Source organism: Heptranchias perlo, chromosome 35 (assembly GCF_035084215.1).
Source record: "Heptranchias perlo isolate sHepPer1 chromosome 35, sHepPer1.hap1, whole genome shotgun sequence".
Lineage (NCBI taxonomy): Eukaryota > Metazoa > Chordata > Chondrichthyes > Hexanchiformes > Hexanchidae > Heptranchias > Heptranchias perlo.
Genome location: NC_090359.1, coordinates 11,243,955 through 11,270,349, shown reverse-complemented (window position 1 = coordinate 11,270,349; position 26,395 = coordinate 11,243,955). Strand labels below are relative to the sequence as shown.

At 46.9% G+C, this 26,395-nt stretch overlaps 3 protein-coding genes across 3 annotated transcripts in view; all 3 read left to right on the top strand.

Annotated features, from left to right (window-relative positions):
* The window catches only part of LOC137302345 (zona pellucida sperm-binding protein 3-like), a 1,023,493-nt gene that overhangs the window by 444,699 nt on the left and 552,399 nt on the right, over nucleotides 1–26,395 (top strand). The window lies entirely within an intron of this gene.
* On the top strand, nucleotides 53–2,146 carry LOC137301959 (probable G-protein coupled receptor 139). The gene is made up of 2 exons (XM_067971677.1): nucleotides 53–162; nucleotides 1,201–2,146. The coding sequence occupies exons 1-2, from the start codon at nucleotides 53–55 to the stop codon at nucleotides 2,144–2,146; spliced, it is 1,056 nt and encodes a 351-aa protein (XP_067827778.1).
* Nucleotides 19,295–26,138, top strand: LOC137301957 (zona pellucida sperm-binding protein 3-like). The gene is made up of 8 exons (XM_067971676.1): nucleotides 19,295–19,691; nucleotides 20,586–20,701; nucleotides 20,789–20,892; nucleotides 20,984–21,161; nucleotides 21,247–21,373; nucleotides 21,454–21,533; nucleotides 21,616–21,737; nucleotides 25,978–26,138. Exons 1-8 carry the CDS (start codon nucleotides 19,506–19,508, stop codon nucleotides 26,136–26,138), a joined length of 1,074 nt encoding a protein of 357 aa, XP_067827777.1. The 5' UTR covers nucleotides 19,295–19,505.

Below are 26,395 nucleotides of genomic sequence, written 5' to 3'. Positions count from 1 at the left end.
CACCGAGTAACTCACCCTCGCTCTGTGCTGAACTGTCGAGTCTGGGGTCTAAATGTGTCCTTGGTGCTCCCTGGCCAGGCAGGGGGAAAAACAGGCAGGGCGCACAGTCCTGAGTGTAATCCACTGCCTCCTGGTGGAGAGCGCGCCTGTTGTGGAGATCGGGTGAGGAAGGACCGGGTGAGATTGTCGTGTTTCCCGAGGACCGATCGCCTGGGGTTCCGGAGAGCAGATTGTGGCTGTGTATCCCGGCATGAGTCAGTGTCTTCAGGATAGAAGGACAGGGAACAAACGGAATACGCATCAGATAAATAAAACATGTGACAGAAACCGTCCTCCTCACTCGAAGGTACAATCTTGTGTTCCCGTCAAATGTTCCTCTCAGATCATAATTATATTTCAGCAAAATGGCTTCACAGGACTTTTGATGTGTTAAGTATTGTTTGGACGAGTTGAATGACGATGACTGTATACTTCAGTCCATGTGTGTTATTGTGGAGAGTGGGGAAACCAGTCTTGACACTGGTTCGGGAGGGGGATTAACTGGAGACCATGAGTGAGAGTTGGCGGTGATTTGTTCTTATACCGCGCGGCTCCTGGGATCGATCTCTTATTCCGAGGATCCGACTGTCCTTTGTTTTTCTCACGCCTTGTGCTGAGATATAAAGACTGGACCTGGTTATAACTGGAGCACGTTACAGAATTAAATTCCTTGACATATTGTGTCATGATTCATTCACAATACTCCACTGGAAACCTCATCTAATTAATTACTGAAAGATGACGGGCAGCAACTCAATACCAGGCTCGTGTTTTCAATGTATTTTCTAAAATCAAAGTCTCTGGTATTGTGTGGGTCAAATCATTAGGTTTTCCCCCGCATTACGATTTAAGCCAAATCCAGAGTCACCTTGTCTGTATTTCCTGATTTAACTCGTCTTGTCGCCTTTCACTTTCATAGTTGGTGACGTCCTGCCCCGCGGACCTCCCAGTGTCGGAATCGACTGAATAAACTTAATCTCAAGGATCACAAGTGAGGACTCAGCTGTCGGGTGAGGGATCCCGGGGCCACCGTCACCCGAAAGGAACCTCCCAGAATGAGCTGCTCCTTCGGACCAGGAGGCAGAAGCCAAGGGGAAAAACCAATAAATAAACACAATCATAGCCCATGTACATCGGTTAAACTGAGAGCTCATTGATCAGCCCGGTTAGTGATTTCACTGTTTCTGTTTCTCTCTTTCTCTCAGTGAACTTGCTGGCGATTGTGATCCTGTCCCGTGGAAAGTGCGGTCTCTCCAAATGTATCACTCGCTACCTGGTGGCCATGGCGACGGCGGATCTCCTGGTGATTGTCTGTAATGTGATCTTATATCGGATTGCTCATCTTTATTGGTGGGACACTTTCCTGCTCCACACTCCTGTTTGCAGATTCATTCTCTTCCTGGCTCCGACTGCCACAGACAGTTCTGTTTGGTTAACGGTCGCTTTTACCTTTGATCGTTTTGTAGCCATTAGTTGTCAGAAGCTGAAAACAAAATATTGCACCGAGAAAACTTCACTTGTGATTATCGTGACTTTGAGCGCGCTGTTCGGTTTAAAGAACATTCCCCGGCCCTTCGTGTATGATCATTACCGTACTGTTAACAATATACCACGGGGTTGTCGTGTATCATCACAGTTTTATATTCGACCCGCATGGATCGCATTTTCTTGGATTGAACAGCTGTTAACCCCGTTGCTTCCATTCTGTTTGATTTTATTGTTTAACGCTCTCACCGTCAGACGCATTTCAGTGGCCAGTCGGGCCCGAAGGAGCCTCCGGGACCTCAGCAATGGTGAGAATGACAAGGACCCTGAGATGAAGAACCGCAGAAGGTCCATCGTTTTACTTTTTGCCATATCCGCCAGTTTTATCCTGCTCTGGATGACAACGGTCGTATATTTTTTATATTATCGAATTTCAGGTGTCTTTAACCACCGATCTTTGTTTAACCCTTTTGCAACCTTCGAACAAGCGGGAATTCTGCTTCAGCTTCTGAGTTCCTGCACGAACACGGCCATTTACACAGTGACCCAGAGTAAGTTCAGAGAGGAGCTGCTCAATGTGATTAAATATCCGTTTACTCTAATTGGTAAATTGGTCAAATGAGGAAAACGGCTGAAGTGAAGCTGGAACTGACTTCCCAACATCACAACTCAATTCCAGATCACAATTATCACCTCAATTTACCAAAGGGACTCAGCATCAGGGCCATCGATATCTCCTTCAAACACATTTGTTGTCAAAAGTTAGATCAAAATTAAATTTTACAGCAGCCGACAAAAAATGAGCAAAAGCAACAGACAGTAACATTATCAAAACATGTTCCTGTATTCAGATCATTTTTTAAAAACGTCCTCAGGGAGTCTGACCCGAAATGTAATTGTCCGGAGGAAGGGCTGTGAATTAGCGACTGGATATTAGTTTCCACCGGACCGGACTAATAATCGAGCCCCGCCTACAGCATCTGTGGGGTTAATTCTCTCTTTTTTAACTATTTCTGGGCCCCCTTAAAACATTCCTGTAACTCTGTCTGTGATATTTTAACAGCCGTTGGTCCTCAATAGTCTGGGAATCACTGATGGTTTTTTTTTCTGCCTTCTCCCGGATTCAGGAGGCAGGCAAGGGCTGTCGTTTTGCTCTGCTCAGACCTGCACTCAGCTCGGTTCTGAAGTGTTTACTGGAAGTGCAGTCAGAATGACGCTTGATTTTTTTTAATTTTTTTTGTGTTTTTAGGCCCCCCTTTCACAAGAAGCGGGGTTTAGGGTGTGTTCCTGTGCAGAAAAACCAAACAACCCAAAATAAGTGTCAAATTTAAATTTTATTATATCGGTCCAGGATGCACTCCAGCCCCTGCGGTGCCCCCCGGTCGCGGAAAGCCCCAAGCGAACCGGCAGACACCGCGTGCTCCATCTCCAGGGCCACCCAGGCGCGGAGAAATCCGGGGAAGAGAGGCCGACAGTTGGAGCGACCGCCCCCACGGGCCCCGTCTAACCTGGACCTGTGGATGGCCACCTTGGACAGGCCCACGAGGAGATCCTCCGACTGACCCGCCCTCCTCCTCACCCGGTGGCCAAAGATGAGGAGCGTGGGACTGAAACGCAGCCAGAAGTTGTGGAGCAGCCCCTTTAAATAGTGGAACAGGGGCTGCAACCTCTCACACTCCTTGTAGACATGAAACACGGAATCATTCAGGCGCAGAAGGTCTGTTGATGTTTCAAAACAGGCGTGAAGTCTTTTTTTAAAAATCAGGCCAATGACTCAGTTAGAATAGTTGATGGAGGAATTTCACAGGAGTAGATGAAGTTTCCGTCACTCAGAAGGGATTAACAGAGAGTAAAGCCGGGTTAGCTGGAGGCACTGCCGCAGAAGGGGAACCGAGGAATGAGTGAATGCACAGAAGGCCAGTGTTGGAGGATCAAAGAGTGTGGGACATGGAGATGGAGGCGTTTGCAGAGGTAGGACAGGCAAACCTTGGAGGGACTTATAGGGAATGTGTTGAGGGTCAGGAAACCAATGGAAGTCAATGAGATCTGATCAGTGGAGCAATGGGAGGGCGGGGTATGGGGATCGGCAGGGAGGTGATCGAAGAGGAGGAGTCCAGAGATAATGCTCAAAGGAAGAGATGTTGACAAAGCAGGAAGGGGTGAGGCCAATGTGTGTTTGGAAGAAATCCACGGCAACACCACAGAGGTTAGGGGGAGAAGGTGAATTGTACAGACAGGCAGTGAGGATTCAGAAAGTACCTTGTATGACAGTGTTACCACTCATCAGACAAGTTTCAGTCAGAAAGAGTGAAAGGGGAAAACGCCAAATACAGGGTCAGGGACGCACGGGGAGACGGGGTCAGGGTCAGGGACGCACGGGGAGACGGGGTCAGGGTCAGGGACGCACAGGGAGACGGGGTCAGGGACATAGATTTTAAAAAAAAATAAACATGGCTCAAGTTAGCTCAGTTCCTGTCGACAGCAAGTTGTACAAAGGGCGTTATCACTGATATATGAATAACCCTCTTTGTAACTAAGTGACAAATTTCAGGAGTTTGTTGGATCCCTTTTGTACAATGTGTGACTTTGCCAGTAAGGGGTTGGACTGTGTAAGAAATCTCCATGTGCTGTGTTAATAAAACTCTGGTCCTGGTGTCACTGGGGATCTGCTCTCTCTTTACTGTAAGAAATTTCCATTAAAGGAATAATCTGTGAATCTAAATAGCTGAGATCATCTTAAAGAATGGCTGACCTGCAGCATGAACACAGCTGTCCGTGGGCCTGTCTCTCTGTCTCCCACCTTCCCGTTCGAGTCTCTATCTCTCTCTCTGACACGGTCTGTATCTGTCTTCATCCCTCTCTATCTCCCATTGCCTATCTCACTATTCCTGCTGCCCTGCTTATTTGCCTCCAACTCCTTGCACACTAGTGTATCTCTCTCCCTCCCTGTCCCTTTCACTCGATCCGCACCCCTCCCGACCTTGCTCCCCATCTCCCATTCTCTCCCAACCGAGTTCTCACCTCTGAGTCCACCTCACTGTTTCCCTACCCCTCACTCTCTCACTTCCTTTTCGTCCCTCTCTATCATCCCCATCAATCACTCTTTACCCTCTCTCTTCCCTCCCACTCTGTCCCTATCCACTTTCTCTCTGTGCCTGGCCCTGTTCTCTGCAATTTTGCTGACCCGTTTTCTACACAATCCCCTCATTTTGCCCCGTTCCTGGATCTCTCTGTCTGCCGTCCACCCCTCTCTGTTTAAGTTGCTCCCTTTCTTTATCCACCCTCCCTCTCTCTGTATATTCCATTTCTCTGTCTCTCCACATCCCTCCCTCTCCCTACCCATCTCTCTCTATATATTCCATTTCTCTGCCTTTAACTGCAGCTGCCACCTATTTGTTCACTCCACTCCATGGTTGATGTTCAGAGATTATGAGGGTGATTTTAAAACGGAGCCGGGAAAGGGGCGGGGGATCAATTTGAGGTCAGGAAACCCATGAGTACGGGTTTCCTGGACGTCCTTAAGATTTTGACGAAAGGACATCTTTTATTTTTTTTGTTTCCCGTCTGACTGACCGGTTGATTGACAGGCTGGTCTCAGTGGGACGGGAAACCAGCCAGGGAGAGGACGTCTTCAGGTTAGTCTTTGTTTGCATGGATGGGGGGCACGGGTGAGCACGGGGCATGGATGGGCATAGGTGGGCACGGGGGTCACAAGTCATGTGGGATGGGATCGGGGGTCATTGCAGGGGTCAGCGATCACTGAGGGGAATGTCGGGAGTCGGAGGGGGACGATCGGGGTCGGGGGTCTGGGATCGGGGGAGGGGTGTCAGTGCAGGTAGGCTTGTTGGGCCTGGGGGAAGCACTCCTGCTCCTCAGGGCCCACAAGCTGTGCCTTTCTAGGCACCTGCCTGTTACTCTCGGGCCTTCTCACCTCCTTTCACGAGGAGTAAAACAGAAGGCCCAGGAATCCTGGCCACCCAGGGTGGAAATCGGGAATTAGTAAAAAATTGATGCCTGAAGCCTCCTTGAAAGGTTATGAGGCCCGACCCGCCCCCTGGGAGTGGGTTGGTCGCCCGCCCCTGTGAAAACGGGAAATGGGCGGGTAGGAGGCGGGTCTGAAATGGTGGCAATTTTCAATGCACCCCCGCCCCCAACCCACCCGTTCTTTACTTTTAAAATCGAGCCCTATATTTTCAGGCTGGTGATACATCAACACAAGTTGCTCAGTTTCCATTAAACTTTGTGGACAGTCAGTTGCAATTTTACTCGCAGGGCCTAGGTTCATTATTCACGAACTAAGCAAAGATATGCTCTGCATATTAGAAGATTAAATGAGTGAAGTTTTGTTGCTATTATTATTAATTCTAAGGAAGGTGATGCGGCCCCAACACCCCAATAGCACCGACATTTTCACCAGTTTGACACTGATTCACTTTTAACACCAGCCATGCTGCAGCCTATCTTACATAGAATGTCCGGCACAGAAATAGGCCATTCCCCACAACAGGTCCATGCCGGTGTTTATGCTCCACACAAGCCCCCTCCCTCCCTCCCTGCTTCATCTAACCCTATCAGCATATTCTTCTATTCTTCTCTCCCTCATCTGCTGATCTAGCTTCTCCTTAAATGCATCTCTGCTATTCGCCTCAACTACTCCTTGTGGCAGCGAGTTCCACATTCTAATCACTCTCTGGGTAAATAGGTTTCTCCTGAATTCCCTATTGGATTTATTAGTGACTATCTTATATTTATGGCCCCTAGTTCTGGTCTCCCCCGCAAGTGGAAATATCTTCTCTATGACTCCTCTATCAAACCCTCTCATGATCTTAAAGATCTCCATCAGGTCACCTCTCAGTTGTTGACCGGAAGTCACCGGTTAACGGTTTTAGCTTAGTACACAGAGGAAGAGTCAATTCTCTCTTAATTCTCAATTCGCTTTATTAACGTTATTAGATCATGTACATACCGCTCATACGTCTAGTTAGATATAGGCATGTAGTTTACAGCAGGTGATACAGGTTTATACTCAAACTAGGATTTAAACGCACACCCACTAGGTTTTCCTGACGACACTCCCAGAGTGGTCCCAGAATAGAAAGGATATTATATTACCCGGAAAGGAGAGACGCTGCTGGCCAGGCAATTCTCCCTCTTACTCCCGACGTCGTCTCCACGTCCCCGACGCAGTCTTTACGTCCCTGACGTAAGGTATTCACTTCCACGAGGGTTAGTCTCCAGAGTCTCCCAGAGTCTCCTTCACAAACAAAGACACACCAACAAAAACACACACACACACACACACACTCTCTCTCTCTTGCTCACAAACAAACAAAGACACACACTGAGCCCAAGCCAGCAACTCTTCAGTTTTTATTCCCCAAGTCTGTCTTTTCGAACGATGCTGTCTTCTCCGGTTGGCTCAAAGTTGCTGGAGTGACCGATGTCATCCCCTGATTGGCACTGTTCCAAGGGCTCAGGTAGCATCACCGTCCCTTTGTCTCTGTAAGAAGCGGAACGAATTCAAACCGGTTCTGGCCAGTTCAGACCAGTGACTGAACTCCAGGTCACCTCAGTTCAAAAGGTCAGTGTCTTTGTTAGCACTTCGAATTCAGCTCAGCAGTCTTCTGCAGCCTCTGGCCAACATCTCCCCCCTTTTGATCCAAAGATGCCTATCTTAGGATCATTATTCTCCCTTTCTGGGTACCACTCCTGTGGCCGTCATTGTCCCCCAATGGGTATGTTACATCCGCGATTTCATATGATTATAGAAAAAACAATATATAAATGGTTGTATAAACAATACAAAAAGGAAGCGTATAAAATATACTTCACACACTGTCCTTATGTTGATAATCGCTTCTTCTGTTTCATTATAGCACTAACATCCAATTGTTGCAAAATTTCATTTTTCCACCTTCTAAGCTGATATACATTGAATATGACAAGTATTAATGCACATAAAATCACAATTACAGCAGCATGTGATAAAATCCTGACCCATGGATGTATTTGAACATTAGATCCCCAATTCCAAAACTTATTCCAGAACCCGGGGTCCCGTAGCAGTTCATCTGCTTTATCAGCATGCATTTTAATTATTTTAGTGTGTTTAGTCCATTGATGAATTATCTCATTGGCTTCCTCCGCTATTTGCACCCAATCTGCAGTCAGGCGCGGAATGGGTGGTAGTTCGGTAGGAACATATCTCCACAGATCTTGGTCTATATCGGTACGTTGGACTGTGAGGTTTTCGTTTATTACCATCCTCATTATTGGCTTAGGCAGAACATGTCCACCGACAACCAGGTCTGAGGTCATGTTGTTAATGATCACATTGTGTCCTTCCAGAGGGCACTGTTTCCATCCTTTGTTATAGCTCATAGCCGCTGTGGCTATGTAATATGTTTGTCCCACAAGGGCGTATTGTAAAAAGGACTGGTTGTTAACTGGCAAAATGGACAATGAACAATTTTCATAAGTACTGAACCCACAATTAGTAAGTCTCTGTCTCGTTATCTCTTCTGGACAGGCCCAGTGATTCCCTCCTTGGTGACACTTTGACAAATCTACCCCTTTCTCAGCACCGTCCATTACAATAGCATGAGATGGTGGATTGCTCAAAGAGATCCAAGTACCCTCATGATACTTGCCCACGTTATGAACTCTTTTTAATGGATAGGTCAAATTGCCTCCGTGCCGGGGAATATGAAACACCGCCCCAATGTAATATGTCCCTTTATGAGTCACTACTCCAGTCAATATTTACATAGGTGTGGTCCCAGTGGACCATAATTTTACCTCGACCGCCGCTCCCCGATGGTCGCTCCATAAATGGACCCACAAATTGACTAATAATATTTCCCTCTGGGATTACCGATAATGTCACCTCTAGAACTGTGTTACATGAAAACCGTACTCCCGCTCCCTCCGGTATACCCAAAGTCTTTCCTACACACGCTAACCCATTCACTCCCGTATAATACAAACTTAAATCCCCTCTTTTCCCTTTGTTGGTTTGGACTGTCTTATTCTGCAGAGCAAAGTTGTCCCTGGTCTCGGGATATCCCTCCGCCACCGACACTGCTTCAGGCACGTTCATTCGTCGAGACGGCTCTGAGGCAGGTTCAACCACAGTTCTGATGACGATCAATCCGATAGCAACAAAATGCATCATCCCCTTCATTCTAGGCTGGACCTGGAATAAACAAGCGTAATTTCTGCTCTTATGTACAGTTTCTTTTAGGTACTATCATAAGTCCAGTCTCTCCATATACTGAGCCAGACCGTCCAAATCCTGTTCCCAATTTGTTTCAGATTCTAACCGTCCGTTTCTTCGAACCCACTTATTCCCACTTTTTGTTTTATGTTCCCTTCGTTTTGTTCCTGGATTCGCCTCTGCATGTGAACGGACAGTATCAAATTTGTTTTCGATCACCTCCTCTTGGACCTGTAACTGGTCCAGTTCGTGATCTCCCTGACCTTCAGAATTCAGAACATCGTTAGCATCGAGCAGCACATGCCAATGATGATTATCTTGTTTTTCTCCTACCAACTTTAGCTGATTAATGTGGTACCAGCCACTCTTATCTGGTGCCGTTAATATTCTGTATACAGATGGGCTAGCTTTGTCTACTATCTCATAGGGACCGGCAAACTTTGGACTCAAGAATGAGGTGGGCTGGTGTATTCTAATCATTACTCTCTGTCCAGGGCTCAACTCTATCTATATCCCACAGCCAGTTCTCCTTTCCCCATCCTGTACTGATGAAGAGCCATCCACAAAAATTTTAAAATAGGGTTCTTCCTTTCCTGTTTCCTTTGTCTTTCTGCTTTCAGGCCCCGTCTTACCCCCTCCTTTTTGTTTTGATACAAATGGGCCCTTGGGGTCATTTGCTATCATCAATTGACACTCATGTTTTTCTCCCTGATAAACTAAGTTGTCTGCTAACATAGTAGTTGTTTTTACCCCCTTTACGGTTATATTTCTCCCTTGCAGCAACAATGTCCATCTAGCAATTCTATTTTGGCTAACTGAACCATCCTTAATCCTTCTGTCTAACAGTAACTGTACTGGGGTGTGTTCTGTTAATATTGTAAGTGGATTTAGTCCCACTATATAAGTAAAATGCTGCACTGCCCAAAAGACAGCTAGCAAGTGTCTTTCGCATACCGTATACCCCTGCTCTACTGGTGAGAGCATACGTGAGGCGTACGCTACTGGTCGTAATTTCCCGTGTGTCTCCTGTAATAGAACTGCCGAGAGGGTGGTGTCTGTGGTAGCCACCTCCAATGCAAACGGTTCCGTTGGATTTGGGGTTTTTAAAGCAGGCGCAACAGCTAGTGCTTGTTTTAGATCAGTCATGGCCTGGCTGTGTTCTGTTTTCCACTCCCAGGCCACATTCTTTTTTAATAATTCCATCAGTGGGGCCGCCTTTGTGGCGAATCCATCAATATGGTCCATGCAATATCCCACCAACCCTAAGAAGGACCTTTCACATCCCGCGGAACAGGGAGTCTACCAACCGTCTCTACCCTTCTCTTGTCAATGTCCCTTTGTCCCGGCGTCAGAATCATTCCCAAGTAAGTAACTTTTTGTTTCATGATCTGCGCTTTTTTAGGGTTAATTTTTAATCCCAAGTCATGTAACAACTGCAGTAATTCACTTAGTAGTTGATAATGTTCCTTCTTGGTTTCAGTTTGTAGGAGTAAGTCGTCTACATACTGCACTAGACATTCAGGCCTTGAGAATCCTTTTAACCCTTCCCTCAGCCGTTGGTGAAATATGGACGGGGAATTGTGAAACCCCTGCGGCAGGGCGGTCCACGTATATTGCTGTCCTTGGAAAGTAAATGCAAATTTATATTGACATTCTTTCTCCAGTGGAATAGACCAAAAACCGTTACTTATGTCCAAAACCGTAAACCACTGCGCATCCTCATTTTGTCGAACTACTGTCTCTGGGCTAGTTGCTACTGTAGGGGCTGTTAGCGGGGTGACTTTACATAAGAAATTGGAGCAGGAGTAGGCCAATCGGCCCCTCGAGCCTGCTCCGCCATTCAATAAGATCATGGCTGATCTGATCCCAACCACAAATCTAAAGAACACAAGAAGTCGGAGCAGGACCCGGCCACATAGCCCCTGGGCCCTCTCCGCCACCCACAGGGCATTGACCGATCTGAACTCAGCTTCATGTCCAATTTCCTGCCCGCTCCCCATACCCCTAATTCCCTTTACTTCTAGGAAACTGTCTATTTCTGTTTTAAATTTATTTAATGATGTAGCTTCCACAGCTTCCTGGGGCAGCAAATTCCACAGACCTACCACCCTCTGAGTGAAGAAGTTTCTCCTCATCTCAGTTTTGAAAGAGCAGCCCCTTATTCTAAGATTATGCCCCCTAGTTCTAGTTTCACCCATCTTTGGGAACATCCTTACTGCATCCACCCGATCAAGACCCTTCACAATCTTATATGTTTCAATAAGATCGCCTCTCATTCTTCTGAACTCCAATGAGTAGAGTCCCAATCTACTCAACCTCTCCTCATATGTCCGCCCCCTCATCCCCGGGATTAACCGAGTGAACCTTCTTTGTACTGCCTCGAGAGCAAGTATGTCTTTTCTTAAGTATGGACACCAAAACTGTATGCAGTATTCCAGGTGCGGTCTCACCAATACCTTATATAACTGCAGCAATACCTCCTTGTTTTTATATTCTATCCCCCTAGCAATAAAAGCCAACATTCCGTTGGCTTTCTTGATCACCTGCTGCACCTGCATACCAACTTTTTGATTTTCTTGCACTAGGACCCCCAGATCCCTTTGTACTGCAGTACTTTCCAGTCTCTCGCCATTAAGAAAATAACTTGCTCTCTGATTTTTCCTGCCAAAGTGCATAACCTCACATTTTCCAATATTATATTGCATCTGCCAAATCTCCGCCCACTCACCCAGCCTGTCCATATCCCCTTGCAGGTTTTTTATGTCCTCCTCACTCTCTACTTTCCCTCCCATCTTTGTATCATCTGCAAATTTTGATATGTTGCACTCGGTCCCCTCCTCCAAATCGTTAATATAGATTGTAAAGAGTTGGGGACCCAGCACCGACCCCTGTGGAACACCACTGGTTACTGGTTGCCAGTCCGAAAATGAACCATTTATCCCAACTCTCTGCTTCCTGTTTGATAACCAATCCTCCACCCATGCCAGAATATTACCCCCAATCCCGTGATTTTTTATCTTAAGTAATAATCTTTTATGTGGCACCTTGTCGAATGCCTTCTGGAAGTCTAAATACACTACGTCCACTGGTTCCCCTTTATCCACCCTATACGTTATATCCTCGAAGAACTCAAGCAAATTTGTCAGACATGACTTCCCCTTCATAAAGCCATGCTGACTTTGTCCTATTAAATTATGCTTATCTAAATGTTCCGTTACTGTCTCCTTAATAATAGACTCCAAAATTTTACCCACCACAGATGTTAAGCTAACTGGCCTATAATTTCCAGCCTTCTGCCTACTACCCTTTTTAAATAACGGTGTTACATTCGCAGTTTTCCAATCTGCCGGGACCTCTCCTGAGTCCAGGGAATTTTGGAAAACTATCACCAAAGCATCCACAATCCCTACTGCCACTTCCCTCAAGACCCTAGGATGGAAGCCATCAGGTCCAGGGGATTTATCCGCCTTGAGTCCCATTATTTTACTGAGTACCATCTCCTGAGTGATTTTAATCGTATTTAGCTCCTCCCCCCCGAGAGTCCCCTGTTTGTCCAGTGTTGGGATATTCTTAGTGTCCTCTATTTAATTCTCTGTCGTCTATCGTTAGTCGCCAGCTACTGTCGGGTTTCCTTACTGGCCAAATAGGTGCGTTATTAGTAGAAGCTATTGGTCTTAATATCCCTTGCTGCAGCAGACTCTGTATCACCTTCTCTATCTCTTCTTCTGCTTGTTTTGGGAAACCATACTGCTTCTGTGGTTTGGGGTCTGGGCCTTGTATACACACACTCCCGGTCATTTTCCCACAATCATGTTTATGTCGGGCAAATACGATTGAGTTTTGTACAATAATCTGTTGTACTTCACGATCGTTACTCATTTCTACTGGTTCTATCCACATTTCCCCGATCGTGCATATCCTATCCTGATATTCCCCCACCGGGACGAGTGTGTGATTTATACTGCCCATGCCCAAAGGCATTTGCCAAATCATACAATTAACAGGGTCGAAGCTGAATCCCACTTTGGCCATATAGTCACTCCGTAATATATGTTCTTGTTCTCTGGGTAATTTAATAAGGACCACTGAATGCTCTATCACTATGTCTCCCACACCGACTTCCAACGGTACACTCACATATCCCACTTGTGAATGCCCTGTGAATCCACTTAGAATAATTTTGTTTTGAATTTTCCAATCTATGTCATTGATCTGAATGGTGTTAACGGTGGTTCGAGATCCCCCTGTGTCCCAATGAAATGTAAGAGGGCGGCCTCCGACCCTACCATTCACTAGGGGTCTCCCCATGTCATCCAACCGCGCGTCACACACCCATAACGGAGAGGCCTGAGACCGTCATTGCAGTTCGGGGTACAACCCAGAACTCGGTGATATTTCTATCGTATCACACTGAGGACTTGGTCTATTCGGCCCTTCCATGGGTAGGCTCTGATTCCTTCCCCGACCTGCATTCTCTCGTCTTGGGTTCGGGCAGTCCCTTGCGAAGTGTCCCTCTTGGCCACAGTTATAGCATTTGGACACCTCGCCTTGAGTTCTCCCCGTTCCTGAGAAGTTTCCTTTGCCTCTACCTCTTCCCACTGTCTGATAAGCTGGAGGGGGTTCCCCCTTAGTAGGTCCCCTCCCTTCATTTCTCCAAATTATCACCTGATCTTTAACAGGCATTGCTCTGTCCCCGGATGCCTTGGATCGTTTGGGTATTTCCCTTTCCCATACTCTAACCATCTTCCTAATTATCCAGGGTTCCGTATGTGTGTCATCAGCGGGGTCAAACTGATCTAGTGCCTTCCTCGACTCCTCAGTGCCATGCGACACTAGTGTTCTCAGCCATCGGTTCCTAACCTCCCGCTGTAAATTATCCCTGTCTAAGTCTGTACCATAGACCCCCTGAAACACCGCCCAAATGCGAGCCGAAAATACAGTGGGGTGTTCACCTTTCCTTTGATAGCATCTCATCAGCGCCTCCACTGGATCCCCTCTGTTATCGCCCATGACAGATAATACCTGGTCCTTTAAGGTTTCATTTGTGCCTCTACCAAGTTTTTGTTCCTCCGGTAGGGCGGAGTGTATATGTGGGTGTAGGCACATTAGGATTAATTTCCTTTCTTCAGCATCGTTTAAGTCGTGTATCGCTCTCTGTTGCCTGACCGCTAGGAACAACTCCCGAGGATCATCCCCAGGTGCACACGTTCCAATATCTTTCACAATAACCCTCAGTTCCTGTACCCTAAGTGGGGTGGAATATGTCATATCCTGACCATCTTCCCCCATCTGTGCTCTAGTAGTTACCAGGGGGGCCACTGGGGCAGACGGTTTTTTCTGCTCTGGAGCATATGCTGGCGGTGGGTCCCCTAGTGGAGGTTCCCTATCACCGCTGCTGTATCTATCCGCCTTGTCTGCTAAATCATCCCAATCTACATCCCCTAAACCACTTTCTTCACCTATCTAACAGGAAGCAGAGAGTTTGGATAAATGGTACATTCTCGGACTGGCAACCTGTAGCCAGTGGTGTTCCGCAGGGGTCGGTGCTGGGTCCCCAACTCTTTACAATCTATATTAACGATTTGGAGGAGGGGACCGAGTGTAATATATCAAAGTTTGCAGATGATACAAAGATGGGAGGGAAAGTGGAGAGTGAGGAGGACATAAAAAACCTACAAGGGGATATAGACAGGCTGGGTGAGTGGGCGGAGATTTGGCAGATGCAATACAATATTGGAAAATGTGAGGTTATGCACTTTGGCAGGAAAAATCGGAGAGCAAGTTATTATCTTAATGGCGAGAAACTGGAAAGTACTGCAGTACAAAGGGATCTGGGGGTCCTAGTGCAAGAAAATCAAAAGGTTAGTTTGCAGGTGCAGCAGGTGATCAAGAAGGCCAACGGAATGTTGGCTTTTATTGCTAGGGGGATAGAATATAAAAACAGGGAGGTATTGCTGCAGTTATATAAGGTATTGGTGAGACCGCACCTGGAATACTGCATACAGTTTTGGTCTCCATACTTAAGAAAAGACATATTTGCTCTCGAGGCAGTACAAAGAAGGTTCACTCGGTTAATCCCGGGGATGAGGGGGCGGACATATGAGGAGAGGTTGAGTAGATTGGGACTCTACTCATTGGAGTTCAGAAGAATGAGAGGCGATCTTATTGAAACATATAAGATTGTGAAGGGGCTTGATCGGGTGGATGCGGTAAGGATGTTCCCAAGGATGGGTGAAACTAGAACTAGGGGGCATAATCTTAGAATAAGGGGCTGCTCTTTCAAAACTGAGATGAGGAGAAACTTCTTCACTCAGAGGGTAGTAGGTCTGTGGAATTTGCTGCCCCAGGAAGCTGTGGAAGCTCCATCATTAAATAAATTTAAGACAGAAATAGACAGTTTCCTAGAAGTAAAGGGAATTAGGGGTTACGGGGAGCGGGCAGGAAATTGGACATGAATTTAGATTTGAGGTTAGGATCAGATCAGCCATGATCTTATTGAATGGCGGAGCAGGCTCGAGGGGCCGATTGGCCTACTCCTGCTCCTATTTCTTATGTTCTTATGTTCTCCCGGGTGCAAAAGCACACAATATGCCCCTCTGTGCGGCTAGCTGATCTTGCAGCCTCCCTATCACTTTCTGACACGTTGTGTGATCGCCAGTACTACTCCTCTTCTCCTGAGCTGCTCTGTGAATCACATTCATAGCAGTTTTTAAATCACTACATTGTTGTTTCCATCTCTCCACCTCAGCTTTAGCTGCTTGGGCTTCTCCCTCTCTCTTATTCATTTCATTTGTCAATTTTTCGCACTGTAACTGATATTGGTTCATGTGCATCAAATCTGCACTTCTCTGTCCCTGTAGATCAGTTACCTTCTCACTAAGGCGGGCGATCTCCTCACGGAGTTTTTTATTCTCTTCCCCTAATTCATCTTGGATTTTCTGAGTCTCTTCTTTCTCTCTCCTAGCCTGCAGTCGGCATTCTATCCATTCCTCAAGTAAACATCTGATCGCTACGGACTTTTGTATCTTTTTAAATTTCCTATCTGACATCTTTGTTTGCGCAATTTTCCAAAGGACCTCCCCAACAGGCGTTCCCTTGTCTCCAATGTGACCCGCATAATCCCCGTATTGCGGCCACTTCCCTATTACATATTTTTGAAGGAGTCCCTTCCAATCAAAACAGTCCAAGTCCCCAGGGCTTGGTGATTTCCCTTTATTCGTCATCTTACGTTATTAACTATGACTTAACTTAAACTCCTGTTCTCTGTATACTTTGCCAAATTCGGTTCGCCTCGAGGCTCCCACTGACGCAACGGAGAGATTTATCCTCGAGCCCACCCAGGGACGCCAAATATGTTGACCGGAAGTCACCGGTGAACGGTTTTAGCTTAGTACACAGAGGAAGAGTCAATTCTCTCTTAATTCTCAATTCGCTTTATTAACGTTATTAGATCATGTACATACCGCTTATACGTCTAGTTAGATATAGGCATGTAGTTTACAGCAGGTTATACAGGTTTATACTCAAACTAGGATTTAAACGCACACCCACTAGGTTTCCTGACGACACTCCCAGAGTGGTCCCAGAATAGAAAGGATATTATATTACCCGGAAAAGAGAGATGCTGCTGGGCAGGCAATTCTCCCTCTTACTCCCGACGTCGTCTCCACGTCCTCGACGCAGTCTTTACGTCCCTGACGTAAGGTATTCACTTCCACGAGGGTTAGTCTCCAGAGTCTCCCAGAGTCTCCTTCACAAACAAAGACACACCAACAAAAACACACACACACACACACACACTCTCTCTCTCTCTCTTACTCACAAACAAACAAAGACACACACTGAGCCCAAGCCAGCAACTCCTCAGTTTTTATTCCCCAAGTCTGTCTTTTCGAACGATGCTGTCTTCTCCGGTTGGCTCAAAGTTGCTGGAGTGACCGATGTCATCCCCTGATTGGCACTGTTCCAAGGGCTCAGGTAGCATCACCGTCCCTTTGTCTCTGTAAGAAGCGGAACAAATTCAAACCGGTTCTGGCCAGTTCAGACCAGTGACTGAACTCCAGGTCACCTCAGTTAGCACTTCGAATTCAGCTCAGCAGTCTTCTGCAGCCTCTGGCCAACAAACCCAACCCCACAAGCTGAAGGGAAGCAAGCACCAATGTCCCGACAGCTCACTCAGCAGCTCATGGCCAAGTGTTTGACCACAATCCTTTGACCATTTCCTGTGAAACACTCACAGAACATTCTGGAAACACTCAGCGAGTCAGACCGAATCTGTGGAGAGAACAAACCAATTTACTGAGAGTCTCAATGAGACAAGGAACGAGACACGGCTCTTCACAAATTGCCACAGGAGCAGAAAGAAGGGACCCCCATTAAACACCTCATTCAAAGGACAGCACCTCTCACGATGCAGCTCCCTCTCAGCACGACACAGTCAGTCTGGATCATGTGTCCCAGTCCTGGAATGGGAGCTGGAACCCACACCCTTCTAAACACCAGCCTGACTCTCTGGTGTTACTCTCACCCCCGGCTAGTCATGAACCAGACAGTGCCATTCCCAGAGTAACTGATGACCACAGCCTCAGCCCTGGGTCCCGGTCTGCACCATAACCGCAGCCTGTTACCGCTCATAGAAAGTGGCGTGGGATTCCTGAGTTCATTCTGTGATGTGCATTGGGGGAGTGGGATTACATGGATTGATCTTCCATAGAGCTGGAAAGACTCGATGGGCCGAATGGCCTCCTTCCGTGCTGTAACGTTTCTATGATTCTATGATTCCATGTGGGTGGAGAGGGATACAAGGAGGTGATCAGAGATGGCCTTATCCATGATTGACACGATCGGGAATGGAGAGGCCACGTGAGATGGCAAGGTCGAAGGGGTGGCCATGAATATGGGTCGGGGAGTTTCTATGCAGGGAGAGATTAAGGGAGGATAAAGTATCACATAATAGACTTGTTAGCAAAATTGAAGCCCATGGGATTAAATGGACAATGGCAGCATGGATACAAAATTGGCAAAGGAGCAGAAAACAGAGAGCAGTGGTGAACGGTTGTTTTTCAGACGAGAGGCAAGTATACAGTGGTGTCCCCCAGGGCTCGGTATTAGGACCACTGCTCTTTTCGATATATATTAATGACCAGGACTTGGGAGTACAGGGTATAATTTCAAAGTTTGGAGATGACATGAAACTCAGAAATGTAATAAACAATGTGGAGGACAGTAACAGACTTCAGGAGGACACAGACAGACTGGTGAAATGGGCAGAAAGATGGCAGATGAAATTTAATACAGAGAATTGTGAAGTGATACATTTTGGTAGGAAGATTGAGGAGAGGCAATAAAAACTAAATGGAACAATTTTAAATGGAGTGGGGGAATAGAGAGACCTGGGGGTGTAGTTCCACAAATCTTTGAAGGTGGCAGGACAAGTTGAGAAGGCTGTTAAGAAAGCAAATGGGGCCCTTGGCTTTATTAATTGAGGCATTGAATACAAAAGCAAGGAATTGATACTAAACCTTGATAAAACACTGGTTAGGCCTCAGCTGGAGTATTGTGTTCAATTCTGGACACCAAACTTTAGGAAGGATGTCAAGGCCTCAGAGAGGGTGCAGAGGAGGTTTACTAGAATGGTGCCAGGAACGAGGGACTTCAGTTATGTGGAGAGACTGGAGAAACTGGGGCTGTTCTCCTCAGAGCAGAGAATGTAAAGGGGAGATTTGATAGAGGTTCAAAATCATGAAGGGTTTTCATAGAGTAAAGAAGGAGGAACTTTCCAGTTGCAGAAGGGCAGTTACAATACGGGTTAGATAGAGAGCAAAGCTCCCTCTGCACTGAGACATCAAACACACCCAGGGAAGGTACAGCACGGGTTATATGCAGATGAAGCTCCCTCCACACTGTCAAATCAAACTCTCTCAGGGCAGGTACAACACGGGTTAGAGACACAGCAATGCTTCTGCAGTTTATGATGTGGAAATGCCGGTGATGGACTCGGGTGGACAAATGTAAGCAATCTCACAACACCAGGTTATAAGTTGGTGTTGTAAGATTGCTTACTCTGCAGTTCAGATCTCGCCTCAGAAAAAAGGTTGGTTTCCTGGACACTCTGCTGGTGTCTCTCTGTTTCTCTGTACTCAGTTACACCGCTCTCTACCTCCCTCTGCTGGTGTCTCTCTGTATCTCTGTACTCAGTTACACCGCTCTCTACCTCCCTCTGCTGGTGTCTCTCTGTATCTCTGTACTCAGTTACACCGCTCTCTACCTCCCTCTGCTGGTGTCTCTCTGTAGCTCTGGACTCAGTTACACCGCACACGATCTCCATCTTTTCTTCTTTTCATTTTTTTTCTTTTTTTTTCCAAAGAAACTTGTGAAATAGGACAATGGAAGTGATTGAATGAAAGGCGGATCCGAAAGACATTGAGTTTTTTTTCTCAAAGACATCCAATCGTATCACAACAGCGACTCATTGAATTGAAGTCAGGTGACTGCAGTGTATAAAAGGTGTTGGTTGGTGGGTAAAGTAATAGTTGAGTTGTTTGGTATCATGGGGGATTTTGTAGTGAGAGGTTTGTTCTCGGTGCTGGTGTTAGTTGGAGTGGTTTGTTGCTCTGATATTTGGGAACAGTTTAGAGGCCAGAGATTTCCATGGAGAAGAGTAAAACCCACCCCTGTACCCCAGAGAGTCCCTCTCCCTGTCCCTCCCTTTGGTTCCCATTTCAGTGTGTCTGAGGGGAGAAGTCTGTCTCCACTGCAGACTGTGATGGTGCAGTGTGGAGAGCAGAACCTGCTGGTGAGGGTAAACTTGGATTTATTTGGAACCAGGCACCTGATTAAAGCTGCTGACCTGACCCTGGGGACAGCAGGTTGTCGGCCAACTGGGATCTACTCTCAGAACCACACTGTCCTCTTTGACTATGGGCTCCATGAATGTGGCAGCAGATTGCAGGTAATGTGATTCCTCAACTCTTGCTCCAATTTCACTGTGTAGATTACTGCCCACTCAGAACTCATTAACATCAGGTGAAATTCCAGCCACTGAGGAGATCCCTGAATGAAATCTGTGTATAAATTCTTGCCCACTGTTAAATATCACCCTGTGTGAAACTACTTCTTTATATTGACATGTTAATCTTTGCTTTATATTTAAAAAGAACTTCAACTTGTCACTGAGGGACTGCATCTTTCTTAAATGGGTCATTACTACTCTCTAACTCTGAGATTCAATTCTATTGACCTTGAACCTTCACCTACATTTCTCCAAACCACTCTGTTCTTTTGTGCCTCAATTGATTTATCTTTTCTGTGCCTTCTCGTGGATATTCAGGCCTGTTGCCTCAACTTGTGGTCAATGAATGTTCAGTGTGGAAGTTCCTGTTGAGACGTCTCTTGAAAAATGAAACAAGTGGATTAATAATTGGGATACAATGTATTAAAGGGGAACTCCACTTTTGGTTATTACACCTGCCAATCCCCTTGATTCCACAGACACAGATGAGGTTTAAAAGTGATGTTGTTTTGTGCTCCATATCAGGGTTAACTTGAAGCCCCTTAAGGTGAAAGCTCTAATCTATATGGAAAGAATGCTCATCAAATCCGGCAGTGCCAATCATTTCAGGGTTTCTGACTGCAGGCCTGAAGTCCCCTGCAATGGAAGGTGGACTGAGCAGAGTAACAGAGGCTGCTCGAGACAACTTCAACCAATGGTGGAGCTGCTCAATCATGTGTCATTGAGGAACAGCTGAAACCCCTCAAACTGCTGCTTAACAGGGCAGGAAAATGACCAGAAGTTGCTTTTGTTCAATGAGACCAGCTCTTCATTCCTTAACCTGATGTCTTTCAGATGGCTGGAGATTTCCTGGTCTACACCACCCACCTGAACCACACCCCAAATGCTCGTGGATCTGTCATTGTGAGAACTAATGAAGCCATCATTCCCATTGAGTGCTACTATTTTAGGTAATAATCTTTACTCTGTGGCAAATAAGGTCTACAGCAGGTGCAGTTCTGTGAAGTTGTCCTGAAATTACTGTGCTGTCCTTCCAGGAAGGGCAATGTGAGCAGTGACCCTATCAAGCCCACCTGGGTCCCATTCAGCTCGACCAAGTCTGGAGAAGGGCTTCTGTCATTCTCACTGCGTCTTATGAACGGTATGTGATGGGTGGCTGGGGAGTGCTTTTTTGTCGTCTCCCACTGGGAGTTACACCCACTGTCTCCAACCCTTGTCCTCTTGTACTTCAGATGACTGGCTTACAGAGCGCACCTCGACTGTCTACTACCTGGGTGACCTCATTCACATTGAGGCCTCTGTTTCAATGACCAACCACATGCCCTTGAAGCTCTACATTGACAGCTGTGCAGCTACATTGAGCCCAGACAAGGATTCCACCCCAAGATACAACATCATTGACTACCATGGGTAAGGAGCTCTCTGCTTTCTCCAGCTGGTTATGTCTCAATCGGTTCATTTAATTCACTTTGTCCCTTATTTCATCTTTTTTCAGTTGCCTCCTGGACAGCAAAGCTGAGGACTCCTTTTCAACCTTTGTGTTGCCAAGAGGTGAACGTGAGCTGGACAAACTCCAGTTTGACCTGGATGCGTTCCGCTTCTTTGGAGATGACCGTTCCTTGGTAAGAGGAAGCCAAACATTGGGTTCCCCATGTTGGGAGGAGGTCACGAAATAACAACTTGTATTGAATGTGTCCCTCAGATTTTCATCACCTGTCACCTGAAAGTTGCTGCAGTGGATCGGAGAGATTCCATGAACAAAGCTTGTACTTTCCAGAATATGTAAGTTCCCTCTCTCGCTCAGGGATGTGTTGTATTAAAGGGTGATGGACAACATGGTTGATAAACTGATTCTCTGGTTTAGCTGGACCCCATTGGAAGAATCGACCAATGACGTGTGCGCCTGTTGTCATCTGGGCAACTGCAGTGTCACGAGGGAATTCCGACTTGATTCCAGAGGAAGGAGGGATCTTGTATCTGGACCTGGTAGGACATTGATCCTCTGTGTTGGTGGTCACCCTTTACCCTCTCTAACTGGAATGTTTGATATTGCAGAGAGTGATGCTGAGTTGAAGTGGGAGGGTGAGGCCTCACTTGGACCCCTGGTCATTCTGGATCCTGATGTGACAGACCTGGCAACTGAGCCCCTTAATGATGTTGAGCAAAGGATGCAGGAGAGGTCTCCAGGTGGTGAGTTGGCCGACTGCTTGTTTCCATTTTCCCCTCAGTATTTCCTTCACTAACCATTGGTTTCTCATTGCTTTTTAGGTGTGGCGTCTGAGGTGGTCCTGATTTTGGCCCTGACTGTGACCGCTGTCTCTCTGATCTCTGCTTCTTTGATTGCCTTGTTCCTGTACAGGAAACACAAGCAAACCCAGTTCAACTAGTTATCAAATGACCAATAAAGCAGTGACCACTTGTATCTTCTAATGGCTGGTTGCTCATTTCTCACTGTGTTGTTGACTGGAGACAATAAGTGCTCAATACTGTGTTGGTAACACTCTGCACTCCTCCATCGGTTCCTCCTGTTCGTGAAATGGCTTTTAATGGGTCCATATAACTAGAGGCAGAATGGCTGGTAATCGTGTATCCAGGCCCAGGCCCAGTCCAGGGATGGCTGCAGCAATGGGTGAAGGCTTGCCAGGCCCTCATTGTGCAGGTCAATGAGCTCTGAAGGGACAGTGGGACGGGCCTGAAGTCCTGGTGCCGGCTGGTTGACGGCCCAATCATTCCCTCGGTGCTCTGTGGCCATTGATCACTCGAATCCCCACACGGGCTCCAAGCTCCAGTTAAACTTTCCTGTTTGCAGCTAATTGTCCAAACACCAATAGGATTGAAAGTCGGTGGACTTGGAGCTCTCTTCCAAGATTGAAGATCTCTGCCCCTGGTGTGAAGATCCTTGTTTAGTGGGGCTCCAGGTAGATTTCCAATACCCAGTGTAAAAGTTAATGTAGACAGGGGGGCAATGTTGTGCCCATCGGGTACAGGGATGGGGAGCCCAGCAGTTGTGATTTAGCTCTGTTGGATTTGAATTTCACCTGTTTTCTTGTGAGCGCAGACTGAAGTTTCTTTATTCTCAGCTTCCCCTCATGACAAGCCCTGAGGTTTTTATTGTAAGTAGTTAGTCCTATTTTCAGATTACATTATTGTTTCATTCACTATATTTGAGGGGTGGTCACAGGAACAGAATTCGGTCATTTAGCCCCCCGAGCCTGGTCCACCATTCACTGAGATCATGGTTGATCTGTGACATAACTCCATATACCTGCCTTAGTCCTATCCCTGACCTTCAGGTTAACAAAAATTTTAATCTGAATAGATTTCACAATTGAGCTCTCATCAACTGCCATTTGTGGTAGAGTGCTCCTAACTGCTCCCACTCTTTGCGTGTTGAAGTGTCTCTTAACTTCACTCCTGAAAGTCCTGATTCTAATCTTTTGGTTATGTTCCCTGGTCGCTAAACTGGCTGGGGTGGAATGTGAGGAGGATGCAAAGAGGCTCCAATTTCATTTGACAAGTTGGGTCAGTGGGCAAGAATATAGCAGATGCAGTATAACGTGGATAAATGTGAGGTTACCCACTTTGGTTGTTAAAACAGAAAAGCAGATTATGTGAATGGTGCGAGATTGGGAAAAGGGGAGGTGCAACGAGACCTGGGTGTCTTTGGCCACCAGTCGCTGAAAGCAGTTAAGAAGGCGAATGGTATGTTGGCTTTCATTGCAAGAGGATTTGAGTACAGGAGCAGGGATGTCTTACTGCAGTTGTGCGGGGCCTTGGTGAGACCACATCTGGAGTATTGTGTGCAGTTTTGGTCTCCTTATCCGAGGAAGGATGTCCTTGCCATGGACGGAGTGCAACGAAGGTTTACCAGACTGATTTCTGGGATGGCAGGACTGACTTATGAGGAGAGATTGGGTCGATTAGGCCTGTGTTCACTAGAGTTTAGAAGAATGAGAGGTGATCTCATTGAAACATATAAAATTCTAACAGGACTAGACAGACGAGATGCAGGGAGGATGTTCCCGATGGCTGGGGAATCCAGAACCAGGGGTCACAGTCTCAGGATACAGGTTATGACATTTGGAACTGAGATGAGGAGAAATTTCTTCACTGAGGGTGGTGAACCTGTGGAATTCTCTACCGCAGAAGGCAGTGGAGGCCAAGTCATTAGATGTATTCAAGAAGGAGATAGATATATTTCTTAATGGTAAAGGGATATGGGGAAAAAGCGGGAACAGGGTACTGAGTTAGACGATCAGCCATGATCGTTATGAATGGTGCAGAAGGGCCGAATGGCCTACCCTTGCTCCTATTTTCTATGTTTCTATACTCCCGTTTAAAATAATTCATGGAGTCTGTGTCAACAACACTTTCGGGCAGAACTCGACATTGTCCCCTCCCTCCCTGTAAAGATTTTTTTTGAACCATAAACATGTATCTTTTGCCATGTCCCATTTGACCCAAGGGGTGAAAGAATCATAGAAATTTACAGCACAGAAGGAGGCAATTCGGCCCATTGTGTCTGAAAAAGAGCTCTCCAGCCTAATCACACTCTTGGTCTTGGTCCGCAGCCTTGTCGATGACGGCACTTCAAGTGCACATCCAAGTACTTTTAAAAAGCGATGTGGGTTTCTGCCTCTACCACTCTTTCAGCCAGTAAGGTCCATACTCACACCACCCTCTGGGTGAAAACATTTATCTGCAGATCCCCTCTAATCCTTCCACCAATTACTTGAAATATATGCCCCCTGGTTATTGGCCTCGCTGCTGTGGGAAATAGGACCTTAATATCCGTTTTTTTTATTTGTTCATGGGATGTGGGCGTCGCTGGTAAGGGCAGCATTCATGGCCCATTCCTAATTGCCCTTGAGAAGGTGGTGGTCAGCTGCTGTTTTGGAAGTGATGCAGTTCGTCTGTCCCTCAATAATTTAAACACCTCAATTAAATCCCCCCCTCAGCCTCCTCTGTTCCAATGAAAACAACTCCAGCCGATCCAATCCTTCCTCATTGCTAAAATTCTCCAGTCCTGGACCATCCTTGTAAATCTCCTCTGGACCCTCTCTGGTCCAGTCCCATCTTTCCTGTAATGTGGTGACCTGAACTGGACACGGGTTAAATTTATTAGTCCGCCTGTTCCCACAGGTCCCAGTCGAGTTTCTTCATTCCTTTCCTTGGTTCAATCCGTCATTCACCGATTGGGTTTATGACCGGTCACCACCTCCTGTGATTTCCCCAATTGGCTGCCCCTCTTCTCAGAGATTCTCTCGCTCCACAGACCACCTGCACTCTGTCGGTTCCACCAATCCGGGAAGCTTCACCTGTGATTGGATGAACTCGGTGACCCGGGCCCGTCATGGCGGCCGAATCTCCCACAATGCAGAGCGGCAGAGAAAAGGCCCCATCTGTGAGACAGGCCGCGCTGCACTCTGGGAGAATGTTCGCACATGCGCACATCACCCGCCGGATCAGCGACCGCTTCCTGTTGTGTCGCGAGACAAACTTTCCGTTTTTTCGGTTGAGAACGAGCGGTTTTTATTGTGACGGAAACTGACGTCACTTTTCCTTTGAATCGCGCGGTTTGATTTAAATAAACGGCGCACATGCGCAGTGTGGCGCGTCCCTCTTAAAGGGCCCTGGACCGGCCGAGAGTCCCCGAGCCCGGGGACAGGACCGAGAGACGGGCAATGGGATTAGAGCGGAGGGCGGCCCCGGGGAGGGGGAACTTGCATTTCTCCAGCGCCTGTCACATCCTCAGGACCACCCAAAGCCTCGCAGCCAATGGGGGGCTTTGGAAATGAGGTCACTGTTGTAATGTGGGCAGCCATTTTGTGCACAGCAAGATCCCACAAACAGCAATGTGATAAATGACCAGATAATCTGTTTATAGGTGTTGGTGGAGGATTAAATATTGGCCAGGACACCGGGGAGAACTCCCCTGCTCTTCTTCGAATAGTGTCACGGGATCTTTTACATCCACCTGAGGGGCCGGACTGGTTTAACGGCTCGTGGAAAAGACGGCCCCTCCGACAGTGCAGCACTCCCTCAGTACTGCACTGGAGTGTGAGCCTAGATTTTGTGCTCAGGTCTCTGGAGGGGAGCTTTAATCCACAATCTTTATGATTCTAGGGGTGAGAGAGTGATACAAATGAGCCAAGGCCGACACCGATTACTTCAGAAGGGTCGTTGATTCTTCCTTCCCTTAACACGATGTGATTTTCTTCCACAGGTAAATTCATGCCTGAACTTCCAGGAGTTTTGAGGAAAACCGCGCCGGATTTGAAACAATCTGCTGGAAAATACTTGAGGCTGACTGGAAATCTCTTTGGATGTTCACACGGCCGGGTGGCACCAAGACATTTCGATGAGACTGTGAAGGATGTCAAGTGAAATCAGGGACATGGCGAGCAACGGTGTGAAGGTAACTGGGGGATCCCCGGGGTAATGCCCAGTCTGTTCAGGAGGGCCGTTTAAAAGGAAATGGAACAGTGCGGGGAGAAAGTTGTCTGGGGACCGGAAACAGAGGGTCCGGGTTAATGGGAGTTGCTGAGATTGGAGAAGGGTTGGAAGTGGTTACCCCAGGGGTCAGTGCTGGGCCCACTTTTATTCTCCGTATTTATGGACCATTTAGAATTACATAGAATTTA